At 34.0% G+C, this 18,332-nt stretch overlaps 5 protein-coding genes and 1 long non-coding RNA gene across 14 annotated transcripts in view; 4 read left to right on the forward strand and 2 right to left on the reverse strand.

The window, feature by feature from the left end:
- Nucleotides 1-699: 699 nt before the first annotated feature.
- Nucleotides 700-2,681, reverse strand: LOC122527188 (transmembrane emp24 domain-containing protein bai). Of its 2 annotated transcripts, XM_043651148.1 has the most exons (6): nt 2,382-2,681; nt 1,884-2,028; nt 1,655-1,725; nt 1,330-1,332; nt 918-1,044; nt 700-834 (listed from the first exon to the last, which is right to left on the reverse strand). In XM_043651148.1, the coding sequence occupies exons 1-6, from the start codon at nt 2,550-2,552 to the stop codon at nt 713-715; spliced, it is 639 nt and encodes a 212-aa protein (XP_043507083.1). In that variant the 5' UTR covers nt 2,553-2,681; the 3' UTR covers nt 700-712. The 2 variants fall into 2 exon arrangements, with proteins under 2 accessions (XP_043507083.1, XP_043507084.1); XM_043651149.1 differs by lacking the exon at nt 1,330-1,332 and having other exon boundaries at nt 2,382-2,679.
- A 236-nt stretch (nt 2,682-2,917) lies between these two features.
- On the forward strand, nt 2,918-4,607 carry LOC122527187 (spindle and kinetochore-associated protein 1-like). The gene is made up of 4 exons (XM_043651147.1): nt 2,918-3,389; nt 3,604-3,725; nt 3,860-4,325; nt 4,397-4,607. The coding sequence occupies exons 1-4, from the start codon at nt 3,305-3,307 to the stop codon at nt 4,555-4,557; spliced, it is 834 nt and encodes a 277-aa protein (XP_043507082.1). The 5' UTR covers nt 2,918-3,304; the 3' UTR covers nt 4,558-4,607.
- LOC122527192 lies at nt 3,720-7,736 on the reverse strand. Its single transcript, XR_006306305.1, has 4 exons — nt 7,618-7,736; nt 7,003-7,484; nt 6,712-6,941; nt 3,720-3,838 (listed from the first exon to the last, which is right to left on the reverse strand). It is a non-coding gene; the product is annotated as an uncharacterized LOC122527192 (long non-coding RNA).
- Nucleotides 5,381-8,097, forward strand: LOC122527183 (zinc finger protein 678-like). Its single transcript, XM_043651143.1, has 5 exons — nt 5,381-5,650; nt 5,847-6,472; nt 6,537-6,830; nt 6,891-7,451; nt 7,662-8,097. Exons 1-5 carry the CDS (start codon nt 5,381-5,383, stop codon nt 8,095-8,097), a joined length of 2,187 nt encoding a protein of 728 aa, XP_043507078.1.
- A 3,659-nt stretch (nt 8,098-11,756) lies between these two features.
- Nucleotides 11,757-17,797, forward strand: LOC122527118 (aftiphilin). 8 transcript variants are annotated; one of them, XM_043651010.1, is made up of 9 exons: nt 11,760-12,393; nt 12,479-12,579; nt 12,655-12,768; nt 12,830-14,079; nt 14,140-14,352; nt 14,418-14,561; nt 14,684-14,744; nt 14,978-15,106; nt 15,249-17,797. In XM_043651010.1, the coding sequence occupies exons 3-9, from the start codon at nt 12,666-12,668 to the stop codon at nt 15,836-15,838; spliced, it is 2,490 nt and encodes an 829-aa protein (XP_043506945.1). In that variant the 5' UTR covers nt 11,760-12,393; nt 12,479-12,579; nt 12,655-12,665; the 3' UTR covers nt 15,839-17,797. The 8 variants fall into 8 exon arrangements, with proteins under 8 accessions (XP_043506946.1, XP_043506945.1, XP_043506943.1 ...); XM_043651009.1 differs by having other exon boundaries at nt 11,761-12,395; nt 12,652-12,768; XM_043651007.1 differs by having other exon boundaries at nt 11,761-12,199; nt 12,282-12,579; nt 12,652-12,768.
- LOC122527114 (low-density lipoprotein receptor-related protein 2) overlaps nt 14,575-18,332 on the forward strand; it is a 42,961-nt gene continuing 39,203 nt past the window's right edge. The window contains exon 1 of the mRNA XM_043650998.1: nt 14,575-14,585. The gene's annotated coding sequence lies outside the window, so the exon portion shown is untranslated. The remainder of the gene's footprint in view (nt 14,586-18,332) is intronic.

Raw genomic sequence — 18,332 nt, forward strand, 5'->3', positions numbered from 1 at the left:
CGTCTTTCCAATCAGTTTTGGAAATTTTCTCGAATGATATGTAATATATAAACCAGAGCCAATGAGACCGCAACCACTGAAAATTCTACAGCCTAGGCAGTCACGATCTCGATTGTTAATTATACTTTTTACCGTAGGTGTTTCTTGCATTTTTCACTTTGCAACGATACGATAAAGAGCACTTGAAACTTATGCGAGCAAACGTTTTCGAAACAATCGGATTTTACATTTAAACAGGTTAGGTTCTGTATCTAAATAGGTTATGTTTAAATTACCATGTTCGCAACATAAAAAAAGATTGAATTTAAACTTAAAATTTTTTGCTACATATATACAAATTACATATTATTGTTTATGTTTAAATAAAAAAATTTAATAAAATGTAGATTTAATTCAATTATAAGTTGATGAATAAAATAGTTCGAAATTTGGTAAAGTCGATGTTAAAAATGAAATATAACCTATAATCTATTGTAAATACATCAACAGTAATTCATTGGACTATTTCTCCAATTATCATTATTATTATTTTATTATGTATTTTATTTACATTTACGTATACAAAATTTAAATCAGTCAATTTTCCTGCAATTTTGTAACAATATTGGTTTTTCGATCACTTATCGAAAAAAAAAAAAAAATAAATAAAATTTCGGAAGGTGTAAAAATTATAAGAATTTCGCCATTTTATTATTTTTCTTTTTGTTCCTAATTACTCTATGAGCTTTTTCGCTTTGAAGAAACGTCTTAGATAAAGAATTTGCAAAATTGAAAGAACCAAAAGCCAACACATGGAGAATATACTGAAGTAGAGTACCCGTGTATTCGTCGCTTCTGAAAATTTGAAGAAATCAGTGGAATTATCTTTTAAATTCTACTGGACAATAGAACAAAAATTATATTATATTTTACAATACCATTTGTATCTCTCATTTCTTCTTCGTTTCTTCTCATTCGAGCAAAGTCTTGGACAATAGTCTCAGAAAGATCTTCAAGACGTTTCAATTCAACTTCGGAAGGTTTAAGCTTCGCTGCTTCGCCAATCTTAAATAAAGATAGTTTGTTAATTAACTGTTGTATTAACACTTTGCTGTTCACCACACTTCTGAAGTTAGTGTTAGATAAACTCACAATTCTAAGGCACACTAATTAAAAATCTGGCAGTTTAACTCTATTATGCATTGGATTTTATTAAATTGTTAATTCTTTATTCTTAAAAAAAAAAAAAAAAAACAGAAGTTCTGCTAATTAATTCATGCTAAAATCCATGCCGTTAAAAGTCATACGGGTGATTTCTGACAAAATCAATTTGGCACATTTTTACATTACCAACTGTGTACCCGTACAAGTCATGTATAAAACAAAAGAAGAATACGAAACATTGTGAGTATTTCTTTTTGAAACTTTTTTTTTAATGATAGTAAATATTCATAATCTTTAGAATACACAAAGAAAATACTGCTTAAAAAGAAAAAGAGAAAACTCTTTTATTGGATTTAATATATTCTCTAATAGAATTAAGTATTATAAATTTTCATTGAATATTTGATAGACATTATATAGAGAATGAAATAGAATTGCTACACAAGAATGATTTAGAAAATAAATTCAACAATAAAATGCTTGAAACAGAATCATTCAAAAAAAAACTTACTCCTTCATAATTCTTTGCTTCAATTCCACGCTTTGTAATTAAATGAATCTCTTGCTTGATCTGTTTGATATCTGAAATACATTGTTGTGTTTACAAAATAAAAGACAAAAAAAAATTATATATATCTTAAAATTACAAATAATTATTTCTTACCATACATAAATATATATTTGTCAAATTATAATATTTATATTATTATTTATTTATCACATATAATTAGTATACATACTGCCTGAAAAAGATGGTTGTATGGCATGAGCCATAAAGCAAATTTCAAACGTATCGTACTTCTCCATGTGAAATAAGAACTTCGACATTTTTCCATGAACAATATCATCTTTTTTGTCTAGAATAGCGTTATTAGAATCTCTTATCTGCAAAATTACCAAAAACTCATTAAGTTACTTGATCTCTGTTCTATGATCTTAGTTAAAAGCCAAGAAACAATATGAAGACTGTAAGACATGTAAGAAGATTAAAAATTGTAGTGCCATAAGCCAGAATTTCGAGTATTTACTTTTAAAAATATCATATCTTCAGCTTTCTGATTAACGAAGCTTACAACTTTACTCTTGAAATATTTGAAATAATGGAGGAATATTTTAAACAGGAGTTAACAGTGGACTAGCTTACAGCACCAGTCATTTCTATGTGAGAAGTTGACGATTTCAACGTATGATGTGTATCTAGAAAGGCAAATGTCACATTATTAGGGAACGTAATTTACAATGTACTCGGTCCTAACAGCTGGTGTCACAGAAACTTCATATTCTCCGGCAACTGCGATATTCGCTTGAACCTCATCCTTCAAGCACTTGGCAGAGTTCGGTTCAAGGTAAAATCTGATACCGTATACGTGTGCGAGCAACGTTATGAAAATGTATATTACACCTCGCATCTTTCAGAATATTTCATCGAACTGCAACTAAGCGATTTCGACGAAAGGAGTATTCGACGTTAACGACGTTCCAGCAACGCATCGATGAGTTGGCACCCATTAAATATTTTGGATCGATCACGTGACACGGCGAAAAAACAAGGAAAACGCATGGCGCGTTCTCACCAAACACTTGCTCGCATTCGTCAAAGGAAATAACAAATTATTCAATCTGCGCGTAACACCTGTAAGAGTCATCTTCTAAATCGTCTAAATACGCATCGTTGATTTATTAAATTTAGAAGAGAAGTAACAATTGATTTAAAACAACTCGTAACCAACGTGGAAACAAAATTCAACGTGATTTACAAAAGCGTTCAGAAATTTCATTGGACGTAAATTTTACATTAGCGATGTACCATGATTGTCACAATTATTGACAAAAGTTTAAAATAAATCTGGGAGTATACTCGAAACACTTCGAAATACTCGAAATAATTCGAAGCACATGTACATGATTGTGGACCGACTTGAGCTTTCAAACTGGCAAGCGCGCCATTTGTAAACAGCGCTGAATTGAATTTGGTTTACAGAAGCACTGAGCAAGTGACCGTTATTTTCTGGCGTTTAATAAATTACGTCTGTTCCTCGTCGTTTTTAACCTTTCTTCTTTTCATGAACGGTTATTTTTTCGCAGCCGATTGGCCGCAAAGCAAGACGCATTGAACGCAAAACGATATTATGTTGTGAGTATTTTCGCATCGATTTTAAAAATGACCTCTTACACACTGGAAGAGATCTTGGAGAGACAATGTGAGAAGTTACGGGATCTCGAGACTGCAACGGTTTTTATCAAAGGTAAGATTAAATTTCGTATTCTGCAATATAAAACTTTAATAATTTACATATTGTTTAATGACATATAATTTATTGATTAATTATTTTAATAATTCATTTTACAAATGTGTAAATTAACTTGTAGTTGAAATGTACAAATTTGCAATTAATACCACGGTTGATTTTTAATTAATTTGCAATTGACGAGTAATTTGTCATTTGTTTTCATACTCAGGTAAAGATGCAATGAAAGAGGAGTTTCTTAAAATGCGCACAGCAGTGTCGCAGATGTGCAATGGGATAGAAACTATAAGGCAGACATTGAACAAAATGACGAAGCAAAATAATCAGTGTAGAGTATGTTCCTTAATTTTCTGATATTTTGAAACATCCTTAAAAACTTGATCTAATATAGTCTTTTAAGTTGAACAAATATCTTTTCAATTTTCTAAGAGTGTTGAAAGCATTTTCTGAAATGTAAACAATTCCAGGAATTATTGTCACTCATTGAAGCTCTGGACAAAAGGATCATCCATATGGAAAGGAATATTCCATCTGAGTTGATTCGTGATTATCACAAAACCGAGAGTTCCTTGGTATCGAATGTTATCTCGGAAAAGGAATTCATGCAAGAATCGCATGCACTGATAGATGAAAACAGAACAGAAAAACAGGGGGAAACACCGATGAGAGACTGTAAAAAGGTATTGTTCAATGAGCCCGAAGTTTGCCCTGCGATATCTCTGATAGACAAAGATGAATTCAGTAAAATACCAAAGTACATTATTGGACGGCAATCTTTGGAAACTGTTAACAGTTTCATAAATATCATCAATCAAATATTGAGAACGAAATATACATTTTTGTCGCTGGGGAAAGCTCATGCTAGGAAACAGGGCGAGTTGAATCTTTATTTACATTTTAAAAAGCAAGAAATGGACATTTGCAATGACAATGGTAAGTTTCTTCTCGATTGTACGATTGAAATGCATGTACTTTGTTTTTATAAAAGGTAAAAATTGTTGCAGAATATGTATATTTTTTCACTGGCACAGATTACGAAAGGCAAGTGAAATCCAAATTGGACAAGTTGAAATTAAATTTAATAACGGTTCTACGACACTGCAAACGATTGCGGGAGCATAGGATAAAAAATGATGTGCGATATGTAATATTACTAAAAAAATAATCAAGTTATAATAATAAAAACATATAGCAAATGAATTGTACAGAGAGAAGGTAAAAGTGAAATTTAATAATTATGTATCATTTTTATAAGTTACATACTATATAATATATAAATGATAATTTTGTACTATTGTAAAATATATTTCTTACTATTCTACATCTAGTAATTATTCTGTCTTATTCGTCATAAAAATGACCGAGAAATAAATGATGAAACAATAAACGTTTCCAATGTTCGTTAACTCCGAAACTTTTTCGAGATTAGTTTTTGTTTCGGTCGTCGTGACAGCGTGTTTACAAGAACGCTCAATTTATAAAGATTGATTTCTTCGTCGAATTGTTTTGACGACACGAAGACTCAAGTTTAGTTTGCCATGAAAGAATTCTTCCCTTTTCATTTCCAAGGAACGAGGTAATCTACTCTGGAATAATTTCGATAGTACTCTACACTTGTGGGTACAAGATACATCGAAACTATCTTTTTTTTTTTCTAATTATTTCACAGTTATCTCATAGCGGAGCAATAATTTTGATTAACAATTTTAACTAATCACATGCACGTTCGATAATTTAATTTTAAAAATATATTTAAAAAAGAAGAAAAACACGGTTGAATAATTTTAAAATATACGGAACTAGAATGGAACTACTACATATGGAATTAGAAGAATTGTATTTAACAAAAAATTGCAATAATTAAGCAGTTCGAACTAAAATTCGTTTTATTTAACTTTTTTTTTTCTATTTTGCAATATTTCTCAGAAAAAACGAACGTGACTGTTAACATTAAATTTCTAGATAAAAACAATTCGTGAATTTTTAACATGAACAGCGGTAAAACGGAGTCAATTAGCACGCTGAGCGAGCACGAGGATAATCTTGACGAATTCGAGGGATCAATTGTCTGGTCTCAAGAAGAGCCGCTTTCTTCGAATGAGATTTTAGAATTAGCTCCGGACATTGATAAGCAAAACCGACTGAAATCGCTATGTCGTTTATGCGCAGGAGAAACTTTACACCCTATCTACATTTACTCTGAATTCGGCGAGTCTTTGAGGCTTTTGCACAAAATAAACACGTGTTTAAGCATTAAGGTAATCATTTATTGAATCTTCCTACTCTTTACTAGAAACTATACTAATTTCACATATTCATTTATTTATTATTTCATTCATCAATCTTTGTTCATTGTCATATATATATGAATATTGAAATTGAAATTATATGCAACTGAATTGAACTGATAATTGAATTCCTAAATATTAACGTTAAACACGAGCATCCTTACAGGTGAAGAAAACTGATCCTCTTCCCAAACAACTTTGTCCAACGTGTGTTGAAAAGATTACTTGGTGCAATGAATTTGACGTTCAATGTATCAAGGCTGAAGAGACTCTTTTTGAAATTTTGAAGCAGAAACACTCTTTTAGCAATGCTAAAAATGATCCGCAAGAAGATTCTCACGAAAGTGTTGATTCCTGTCCATTGTGCGTTGAAGGACGGATGAGAGTTTATAAAGAGAATAAAGAAACTGGGGAAGATGTTGAATTATACGACAGCGATATTGTTCTTGAAAGCAGCGATGAGGAACAAATTCCCAATGAAATTAAGATCGACGAAGAACCAGAAAACGAGTCTATAACTCTGTTTTGCTTGGGCACTAAGCAGAAATATTTGAAATGCGGGGCTTGCATGAATTTGTACCACACGAAAGAAACTCTGGACGAACACAAATGTAAACCTAACTTACAGTGTACTTCCAAACCTTACAAGTGTGACATTTGTTTTGCAACTTTCACGTTCGAAGAACGATTGCAGTTCCATCAACACTTTCACAAAGATGCAAAAGCATTGTATTGCGAAATATGCAAGATTACATTTGGCAAGGAGTTAAAATTGTTTTATCATTACAAAAGGTATTGATATTATAAACAAAATTACCATGTTCAGGAATAACGTATCTATTTATTTCATCTGTAGGTATCATTGCAAAGATGGTAGAGTATCTTGTTTACAATGTGGAAAGCTATTTGAAAATCAAGAAGGATTGAAAAAGCATGTATGTGTGGATGGTAAGACAAGACCTCACGTGTGCGAAGTCTGCTCTAAAGGGTTCTGCGATGGATACACTTTGAAACGTCACGTGGTAACTCACCTTCCGGAAAAGCCATACAAATGTCCAGAATGTTCTAAGAGTTTCACACAGAAATCAAGATTGAACAAACATGTTGCTGGACACAGCATCATTTTTGAAAACAATCAGACTATTTGGAGGTAATGCATTCGTTCTTCTCTTGTTCTTCTCATTCGGTTAAAAATAGTTATTTTTTATAGATGTATTCGTTGCGGCGAAGCCTTCGGGAGTTGCGAACTTGCGGATGAACACTGCCAAAAACACGAGGAGAAAATTAGTCTTATAGAGGAGATGCAAGTATTGAAACTGTACCATTGTGAATTCTGCAGCAGCCACTTTGCAGACATGGATCATTTGAAAACCCACAGAGAATCGCATGTTATCGAGAAACCGTACTCCTGCAATCATTGTAACACTGTATTCAAATCTTACGCGGAGGCTGTTCTTCACTGGAAAGAACACCCAAGAATATTCAGAGTGTTAGTGGTATTTTTATGCGAGATCTGCGACAGAGACGTTAAAGAACTGTCTCTGCTTTACAAGCACAAACAAAAAAGACATCAGCCGTTGCCTAGGAGATCAGAGAAGAGCAAGGAAAAATTCATTTGCGAACTCTGTGGAAGTATTTTCACGAGTATTGAGGATTTTCAAGAACACGGAAAATACAGATGTTCCAAATTTCCGTGTGATATTTGTGGCAGTCTATTGCCGACCGCAAATTCTCTGAACGCTCACAAAAGAAGGCACAGCGGATTAAGACCGTATGTTCTCTCTCTCTCTCTCTCTCTCTCTCTCTCTCTCTCTCTCTCTCTCTCTCTCTCTCTCTCTCACTCACTCACTCACTCACTCACTTACTCACTCACTCACTCACTCACTCACTCACTCACTCACTCACTCACTCACTCACTCACTCACTCACTCACTCACTCAAATTATGTATAAACCTTCAAAATCTTTTTATTCTTGTACAGATACGTTTGCAACATCTGTGGTAAAAGCTACACTCAGTCTAGCCACATGTGGACCCACAAAAGGTTCCACATGGGCGTGAAACCTTATGCCTGCGAATACTGTGATCAGAGATTCACAATAAAGCCAGATCTGGCGGATCACACCAGAAAGAAACATACAAGGGAAAGGCCATTCAAATGTGATGTTTGCAACAAAGCTTTCCTCACTGGCTCTGTTTTCTACCAGCACAGACTAATACACAGAGGAGATCGTAGGTATAAGTGTCACTACTGCGAGAAGGCGTTCACCAGAACGGAAGCTTTGAATAACCATATAAAGATTCACACCGGTGAAAAGCCACACGCGTGCGACGTTTGTGGCAGACGCTTCAGACAGAAGGGGGATATGAGAAAACACAGGCGAACGCAGCACGTTGCCAAACAAGATACAAAATAGGTTAAGTTAAATATAGCAACTAGATACTCGAATATATATATATATAAATATTTTATTGTACACGTTTGTTACGATGAATAACGTTTATGAACGTTGTGTGAAAAAAGCGTTGAAAGAACAAGATGATAGCATTGTTATATACTATTGTTTCTATAAATTATTGTAATTAGTATGGCAACGAATTAGTAGGAGTATAAATTTACAATAAGAATCTAGAAATGACTAAAATTATAAATTCGTAGAGATAATAAAAGAATTATTTTCAAGCTATTACATTAGTTAATATGTTTAACTCTATGTCTATTTAGTATAATCTGTTACTCTATTAATCTCTAAATGATCTTGAACGGTAAGATAGAAATTTATTTATTAAATCGATCTTCGTTGTACTTATAAATTGAATTTTATTTTCAATTTCGAAATATTCCAATTGTTCAAACATTGTTCGATATTCCTTATATATTATCTATAACAATTAAAATAAGTAATTGATTTTTATAATATTTCTGAATATTCCTGCACATTTTTAATGAATTACGTGAAACATTTAAATTATTAATTATTAAACATCATTTATTAAAAAAATTTTTAAATAACATTTAACTTCAAAATTGGTTTCTAGTTTCGAATGTAATTTACAGGAAATTAATTGCTATATCAGCGATCGATGTCCATCTATTCAACGAAATTTATAAATCTTTATTCGTGCATTCCATAAATTTAACGGAATATAAGAAGAAAGCTGGATGTTTAATTCTACAGAAACAACTAAAAAAACACGCAAATAAATCATCTTAATTTTTTTCGTATATTAAAATTAGATCGATTCATGGGCATATGGAGGATTAAATAAATGTATTACAAGATTTAACAAGAAACTACAACAATAATCATTTATTAATATTAATGATTAACAAAATTTTACAACGATCGTTTGCATTGATTGATTACTAACAACTAAGAATACAAAATATTTTCTACTTTTTTATTTTCTTCATTCTTCATATTAAATCAGCGTCCCTGCTGTTAAATTCGCTCTTTTAAATACACGCGCCACCAAAGGCATTGGAACGCTAGCGCTGCGTAGCGGTGAAACGGTGCAACTATTTTAGATAGTTGTCCTTGTCGCACGCTAATGCGCTCCTTGTCCAATAACGCTAGACAAGGAAAGCAATAGTGTGCGACAAGGACATCCTTCGATCTATTGAAAAAAAATTCAACTTTTTACACACACGTTTTTCTAGGACAAAACACACATAGAAAGCGGGGAGCATAATTTTAAGGAGGCATATAAAAAAGTTCGCAAATTATTCCTCTTAATTAGGTTTTTTTCATAATTAGTGCGAACCGTCACAAAATGGACATGATGGCGCCATCTAGCGGTAACTCGGTGGTACTAATTATTTATAAAAATACTTATTTCTGCATTTTACGGGTCAAATGGGGTATGAAAAGAAAGCTAAGGGTCTAATTAGGGTAATACAATCGCCAAAGTTCACAATTCGTTACGCTAAATTAGGTTTTTTCGCAAATGAAAATTTCTCTGTTTTACGGGGTAAGAAACACTAGCGCCGTGTTGTGGCAGAACGGTGGAACTAAACGCTCTATGCCCATACAAAAAGAATAATTAATTTCAATTTTCACGCCATAAATTTGCACTCAAAGACGCAACCATAACAGTTCAGAAATGATAATGATTCCTTTTAATTAATTTCTTCTCGTAATTTGTGGAAAAACTGTCACCTGTCAATGTTTAAGAGAAATGGTGGCGCCATCTATTGACAAGTCGATGGTACTAAAAACAGAGTTTCCCGTTTTTAGTGTCATCGAGTTGTCAATAGATGGCGCCACCGTTTCTCTTAAACATTGACAGGTGACAGTTTTTCCACAAATTACGAGAAGAAATTAATTAAAAGGAATCATTTCTGAACTGTTATGGTTGCGTCTTTGATTTTAGAGACCCTTAGCTTGCGTTCTATGTTTTGTTTAAGTGTAGTTTACATTTATGAGGAATGTTTCAATTTCGTTTACGTTAGTAGTACTGCCAGTAGTGAGTGCATAATTTCGCGCAAACTATAGTGAATATTAGATTCAGATTTATTTGCGAACGTAGTTGATAGCATTGTCATTGAAGTATATGCTCGTGGAGTGCAAATTTATGGCGTGAAAATTGAAATTAATTATTCTTGTTGTATGGGCATAGAGCGTTTAGTTCCACCGTTCTGCCACAACGCGGCGCTAGTGTTTCTTATCCCGTAAAACAGAGAAATTTTTATTTGCGAGAAAACCTAATTTAGCGAAATGAATTGTGAACTTTGGTGATTGCACTACCCTAATTAGACCCTTAGCTTTCTTTTCATACCCCATTTGACCCGTAAAATGCAGAAATAAGTATTTTTCTAAATAATTAGTACCACTGGGTTACCGCTAGATGGCGCCACCATGTCCATTTTGTGACAGTTCGCACTAATTACGGAAAAAACCTAATTAAGAGGAATAATTCGCGAACTTTTTTATATGCTTCCTTAAAATTATGCTCCCCGCTTTCATTCTATGTGTGTTTTGTCCTAGAAAAACGGCTGTGTAAAAAGTTGAATTTTTTTCTCAATAGATCGAAGGATGTCCTTGTCGCATACTATTGCTTTCCTTGTCTAGCGTCGTTAGACAAGGAGGGCAGTAGCGTATGACAAGGACAGACATATACGCGCGGTAGACAAGGAGATCAACAGCGTGCGACAAGGACAGACATATACGTGCGGTAGACAAAGAGGACAATAGCGTGCGACAAGGACAGAGATATTAGCGCGGTAGACAAAGAGGGCAATAGTGTGTGACAAGGACAACAATATAAATTAGTTCCACCGTTTCACCGCTACGCGATGCTAGTATTTTAATGCCTTTAGCGGCTAACATATCCAGTCTTTCCTTAGTATACCAGTTCTAAAGAAACGAATGTTACAAGTTGTAAGTGGATGCCGCTTAGCTACGGATCAAGTGCGATCTTTAGATTAAGCGTGCGGAACACTTCTAGGATGGGTGCTGTTTCTTGGTCCAAGCTAGAGGTTCTTAATAAACCGAGCGTCTGAGGTTAAGGATCTCCGCATCAGCTTTATTGATGAATGTGGTGACTCTGAGACGAAATACACTCCACCTTCTATATCTTTTATAACCTTACATTATATATAAAATCATCCGCTACAGAAATTTCACCTTTAGTACCATCTATTGACGAATTGCAAATTGTATATTTTCAGTTACATATAGCTGTATCTATGTACAAAAATGAAAAGTCCCATGCAAGAGCAAAGGAAGCAATTCCTTCTCTTAGTAACCGACTCACTAAGTTTTGTTTCTTCTGCGTGACACTCTCAACCAATAGATATTCTTAAATTTAAGAATGGATAGGAAATAACCAACCAGACCCACATTCTTTTTGAAAAACTTTTCATCTCTGCACGACACGTGTTGATGCAAGTATAAGTCATCATTTTGAATCTTGAGATTATTGAATTATTACAGTTGAATTCGGTAAAAATATATTTAATTTTATAAAATATAAAAATAATAATATATCAAATTTTACAATTTGTTTTACTTTAGGGATTACGAGAAAAATGATTGTAATTATAGAAGATGAGAAACTAATTTTTTTTATAGAAAGAATCATTTATGGTGATTCACTTGATTACTACTTTATGTCTAAACGAGTTCAAATATGTTTCATTGCGTTTGTGGTATTAAAGGTTATGTACGAATATTCGACGATAAGAATAATAAGATATAATCTTCATCTGTAAAGGAGAAAAGAGAATACAGAATGACCGATGTTGCAAGACGATTTAAGTTTGCGTTCCTTTAAAAAATAGGCGCGATAAAGAGCATGAACAGGTGCGCAGATGCAACACGTACGGAACAGGTGACACGACCAATGTGTCTCGTGACTCAACACCTCGGATTCTTACGGTTTCGACAAGCTGCGATTGTTAGCTGATAAGGATTGTGCACGTACAAGGTTTAATCTCAATGGAATCGAAACGATAACAGACCGCTTAACGACAATAGTCATTTCATCAAGGCCCACCACGTACTCGACGATTCCATTGTAAGTCAATGTTTGATTCAACTTCTCAATTTCGATGCGAACGTTTACCGATTCTGTGATTCAACCTGGACACACGTTACAGCAAAACGATGTACAACGATCGACCAGAGTTCAATCGACGCTCTTAATTAATTACCTCGTCCAATATTATCGCTCGTCGTTGGCAATACGTACCTAACCTCTACAAATTTGACGTGTACGTGTGTGTTATCACAATATAGTGGAAATGTTTTTATTCTTTGTAGAAAGATCTTTGTTACTTTTAAAGTAAAATTGTAGAGGAAAAAAGAAAAGGAAAATAATACGGATGACTTTTCTCGCTTTAAAAGAAGAATGTTAAGTCACATCTGGTGAACTACATCTGGGGTCAAGTGTTTTATGTAAGTTTTCAAAACTATTGTAACCTGTTATTTTTCAATTACAAAGAGAAAGAGACATACATCATTTTCTAGAAGTCCGATGAAGGATGGCATTTCCTCCACTAGTTAGTTCCACACCTCCTCCTTTGGATAGTTTTGGAGACTCCGAGGAAGACGAGTTCGGGGATTTTACAACTGGGGGTATAGATGGTAATTATGACATTCATGGAGAGAAGCTTCTTCTCATTGTATACTAACATTTGCATTCTAGGATTGTCAGCGTCGTCAGATTCACCACAGAAGCTTGCAACACCAGTTCAAACACCGTCAACGTCGCAGAACACTTCACCTAAAGTAAACGGTATTTCAGAGACACCTGACAATTCTGAAACAAATGTTGCTCAAAGGCCAGTTGCAGAAGACCTTTTAATACTTGAAAAAATCAATGATGATGTGAATAATATTAAACTCAAGACGGAAGTGGAGACGTTGGATGAAATTATAGGGAACGACGCCAGCAGAGACTTGGGAAACATAAACAATAATAATAAGGAAATCACTGTAGGTAAAGAAGTTTCTAACGGCGTTAATTTAATCAATGAAGGCAATAGCTTTGAAGGAGAAGAGTGGGGAGCTTCGCTGAATCGTTTGGAAGACATAGAGCCATTAAGTTTAGATTTAGGTGATCTGATCGCTGCTCCTGACACAACACAGTCAATAGACGATGATTTTTACGATTACGAACAGTTCGAGGATTCACAGAATTGGGTCTCCCACAACAATATATCCACAGAGATTTCAAAAGCAGATTATTTCAAAGTTCAAGATTCTGGGCTCACATCGGATGACACAAACAAGGATTTAAACACTGAGAACGAAAAGGAAGGATCGACTCTGGACTTGGAAAATATTATTGTAAAGCCAAAATTAGAGGATAAGTGTGTAGAAAATCTAGATGAATCTAGCAAAAAAGATATCTTTTCAAACGAAGTTGACGATTTAGTGTTTGCAAGTGTTGAAAATCAAGTATTTTGTAATTCTATTGAGAGAGACTCGAGTATCAACGACTCAAAGGATGAGTTCTCTTTGAAAGTTCAGGAAGAAAACGAAGTTGCTGAAAATCTTCAGTTTTCCGAGGATGAGGACGCCAAAATCAAAGATAATTTTCTATCCTCCGCATCACTGCCAGATATTTCGAAGTGTTCGAACGAGGAATTCGGTGACTTCAAGTACGATTCTACGCTGGAAACTTCGGTCAACGCACCTCAGCTGGAATTTTCTGATTACTCAACGGAAACAGATCACAAGAAAAAAGAAACGTTCGTTCAAGACGATGATTTCGGCGATTTCACCAATTTTTCCGAGCATACGCAATTCGATGAAACAAATGTACCTGATCAAAAGGATGAGGATGATGATTTTGGTGATTTCAATAATTTTGAAACAGCATTCGAGCAACCTGTTGTAGAACAGCCACAAAGTAGCCTAAAAGAGTCAATTTATCGAATAGAAAATAAAAGCGTGAGTTTCTTTTACATTTGATTCCTTCGAATTGACTACCAAAAAGTTTGCACTTTTTAGGCTGCTAACAAGATAGAGGACATAATAACTACCATGTTTTCAATGGACTGGGAGCAATGTGAGATTGAGATACAGTCGTTGATAAGTCAAGCGGACAAGGTCTGGAAGAGTATTAAAAATGTTGAGGAAACGAACGCCCTGACATATCAATGGGCAAACAGTTCCAGCAATAATGTCCTACTAAATTCTCTTGGTATCGACTCTCGTAATATTGTAAGTAACTTTTGTTTTGTACGTTACGATCGATCAAAGCATAAATTCAAGTATTCGCATTTTAGTTATTCGGACCGAGATGGAATCCGAATGTTCCAAGATTTGCTGCAAACCTTGGCTTTACTCCATTAGAACCGATCAAAGCTACAACTGATTCTCAAACAGTTGCTACATCAAATAGCAAATCTCAGTCTTCAGCTAATTCAGAAGTAAGTTTTTATATGCTCTTCTGAGTAGATGATTATATATTTTTTTCCAGTAAATATTTTGTATTAATGATAAATACGCACAGTATATTTGACAGTAATTAATTTGATTATAATTTCGTTAGGAAGTACCTGCTGCTCAATTTGATTGGAATAGTTCTGGGCTTGTTAATCCTTTAGAAGCTAGTAAGTATTCTCAAACCAATTCTTACATTTATATTACAAGTTCGTTAATTTTATTTTGCTGTCACGACACTAGATATTTCATTAGGCATATCCTCACGTCTTAAATCATAGTCACACATTTTAGTATGAAAATATTTAACTGGTTTGTCCATTTTGTTTGCTTCTGCAAATTATGTTTTTGTATAAAGTACGCTAATCGCTGGGTATATTCTTTGATAAATCGTGTAATCTAGGTGGTGGGTTATCTGCTCTTCTACCTCTGGACTTTTTGTGTCCTTTCGATCCTCTACTAACATCCCACAACTCCACCAACTCTGAATCCTATCGCCGACCAAGTAGCGCAAGGAATTCCATTAATTATCGTAAGTTCTAGGCTTGTATTTGTATAACCAGAACACACAGAAACATTAGATTGTTTTACTGCATGTTTTTACACTGTATCGTGTTGTCATCTCTGTATACAGAATCATTGCTTCCAAATGAAACGATTTTACAAAATAACAGATATCTCAGAAGTGAATGCGAACCGGGAACGATGCAATTCGGTGTCGAAAGTAAAGACGATAGAGTCTCTGGAGAACGACGTCGCAAAGTCACAAAACACTAAACGTTCACAGTCTTCGAAAATAATCGAACCTTTGCCTGCTCCACGCGCAACAGAATGCAAGAGAAGAACTGATGTCGACTCCGGATACAAGCAGAAAAGCGCAAGTACTCAAAAAGGTATTCCAACGGAGAAACAATGTCCGTTAATGGAAAAGCAGTTGCTATCGATTGATAAACAGTGCATGGTCGAAAGACAATACGCGCCAGTTGCGAAACAGCTTTCACTAAGTGACAAACGATATTTGCCAACAGAGAAATCAATGACGGGAGACGTTTACCGCAGTAAGTCTGTAAATAAAAGATCTGGATCCGAGCATGTGGTGATAGACAGATTTGGCCGGGTAATGCCGATACAGTCGGAAACAGCGAGGGTGCTGAACCGTTTGCCGGATCTCTCCTTCCTTAGCGCTAGAACGTTGATGCTCGACCGGGAACACAAGCAGCTCGCCTGCGAAATGGGTGTTATAAGTCGTAAGATGCCTGGCTGAGTAACGTCGGTCTGAGCGTGAGTTTGAAAGGTCAGAATATTCGATGGATCTCACTCTGTCCCGCGGACAAATTGATGAGACGTAGAAACGAAGGAGAGAAGACATTCCGTTAACCTTTCAAACCCGTGCTTGGGCCGACCTTTGATCCTAACTCATATTTCCTCCTGAAGAAATAAGAAAAAAAGAAAAAAAAAAAAGAAAAAACACTGACTGATAAAGTATTCTGTACTCTTTATTCAGAAAAAGAAAACAAGATTCTGTGTGGGATATGCGAGATGGTGGTGGATGTCTACTTCCTGTTTATAGGAAGGACAACATTCCATGATACAGATTTTCTATCATTTTTGCACGATAAGACGGCGATATAGAACATTATTACTTTGTTCACGAAATGGAGTCGTAATATTTTATCATTTAAAGTGTGATCACTTCCAGATCTTCAGATACTTCCGAAACGAGAACATCACTTGTAGTATGTGATACTTAGTTCCCCTGTATTATTTCGTTTAACAAAGTTTTCCCGCTTCTTTATTTTCTACTCTCAGACGTGGACCAATGTATACTTTAAAATAGTATGTATAGTTGAGTATAGTATGATATTTATGATATTTTTAATCACGTTTGTTCTAAGCAGTAGCCTATGCTGACATATGGCGACTATTTTGTTAAAAACGAAATTATGAAAGTTATAATGGATTAATCAGTAATTAAGCCATTTGCATTCCTGTTTTCGTTTTTAACTTTGCTTCTTAATTAAGTAACAGTTCGTTGATATAATGTACGTTACTAATTATTTATATGTGATTTGCAAGATTTCAAGCAGAATGTACTTAATCTTTTATACATACTGACTCTGTTCCGTGAACAGGTGTAAAAGTATGTAAGTGGTGCAGCCAGATATTAGAGGCATACGATGTTGTCACAAATTAGTTTCATGATTAATCAAGAAGGAAATATACTACTTTGAGAAAAAGTATCTTTCAGTTGTGTTCAGTTATGCCTCATAGGAGTTACATTTTATGCGCGTATTTTTATTTTATACAGCATATTAAAAATATATGTATTCTTTGTCTGTGTAAAAAGAGGATAACGTGTAATAGTATAATGAACGAGGAGTAACCGAACTGTTAACAACTTTTATTTCAATAAATTTTGTGGCGGCGCCACAGTTGCAGGTAGTCAATGATATCGAGTATTTAATGTTCGAGTTAAGATTTAGCACTTGTACTACGTTCAGAGGGAATTGTCATGAATATATTTGGCGTTCAAAAGTGACTTAACAAATAATAACAATAAGATATCTTTTAGGTGAATGTAAAAGTATTTCCGAGAGAGTTGGTAGGAGATGCTTGTGTCTTTGACATTTGATAACTATCATTTTCCATAGACTGAATTCTTATTATAATGATTTAAAGCCTAATTAGATATTTTATTGTTAGTAAGAAGAGGATTTACTCTTGAGTGGAAGATTTCAAAGCGATTATGGGAAACAACATAGATATGTTACCTTTTTTGTTTGAAACCTTACCCTCAGAAACGTTAAACAAATGATATATTCTAATTATATAAATGTTATTGAAATGTTGTTAATTTTGACCAATTGTGTTTTAATATTGTGTTATGAATGATGTAATAATCCTGTTATAAATATTACTCTGTTCATATTATCTAATACATTTATTTTATGTTATAAATGTGCACATAGTAATTCTTCTTTTTAATATTAATTAATGCAGAATGGAATAATACTACAATATTTTATTATTTTTGAATAACGGCTTTTACAATCATTTAGTATTGCTCAAAATCTTCTACACAAGAACAATGTTCTCTTACGTACAGGATGTAACAGAGAAAAAGCCTGTGTCATTGGATTGGTACTAGTCTTAACACTTACACACAGAATATGGAAATAATTTACTCTTATTTCTACTGTGTCAATAAAAACTATTATTTTTACTAGTTGTGTTGAATCAATATCAAATATTTTACGTTACTGGTACAGATGCATTCACATTGCCCAACTATACTTAGGAACATGAGAATCTAGAAAGAAGGATAAAATAAGAATCAGTTATTATAATTTTGTTAAATCTCTATATAGAGAGAAAACAGTTGACTCAATTGTGAGTAGAGACAGAAAATACAGGAATATAAAAAGTATAACAGAGAAGAGAACTAATAGAGGAATTAGAAAAAAAAAAGGAATTACTATAAAAGAAAAAACCACAAAGATTCTAAGAACAAATAACCTCAGCATTATAAGAATCAGTCTAATATAATTTAAATCGGCGTAATTAATAAAAAGAGTAAAGTAAAAAAGATATATGGAAAAAGGAGACAAAAGAAACGAAATTACAAATGGGGTACAAAATCGTTTACAAAATTCAGCTAGATTCAAACTGTGATACAAGAAAGAAAAGGAAAAACCACTAAAAAAGATTGAATCATTAAAGTAACAGAAATTGATAGAGATACTTTTTTGAACGGTGTA

This window comes from Frieseomelitta varia, unplaced genomic scaffold (genome assembly GCF_011392965.1).
Source record: "Frieseomelitta varia isolate USP_RPSP 00005682 unplaced genomic scaffold, Fvar_1.2 scaffold_212, whole genome shotgun sequence".
Lineage (NCBI taxonomy): Eukaryota > Metazoa > Arthropoda > Insecta > Hymenoptera > Apidae > Frieseomelitta > Frieseomelitta varia.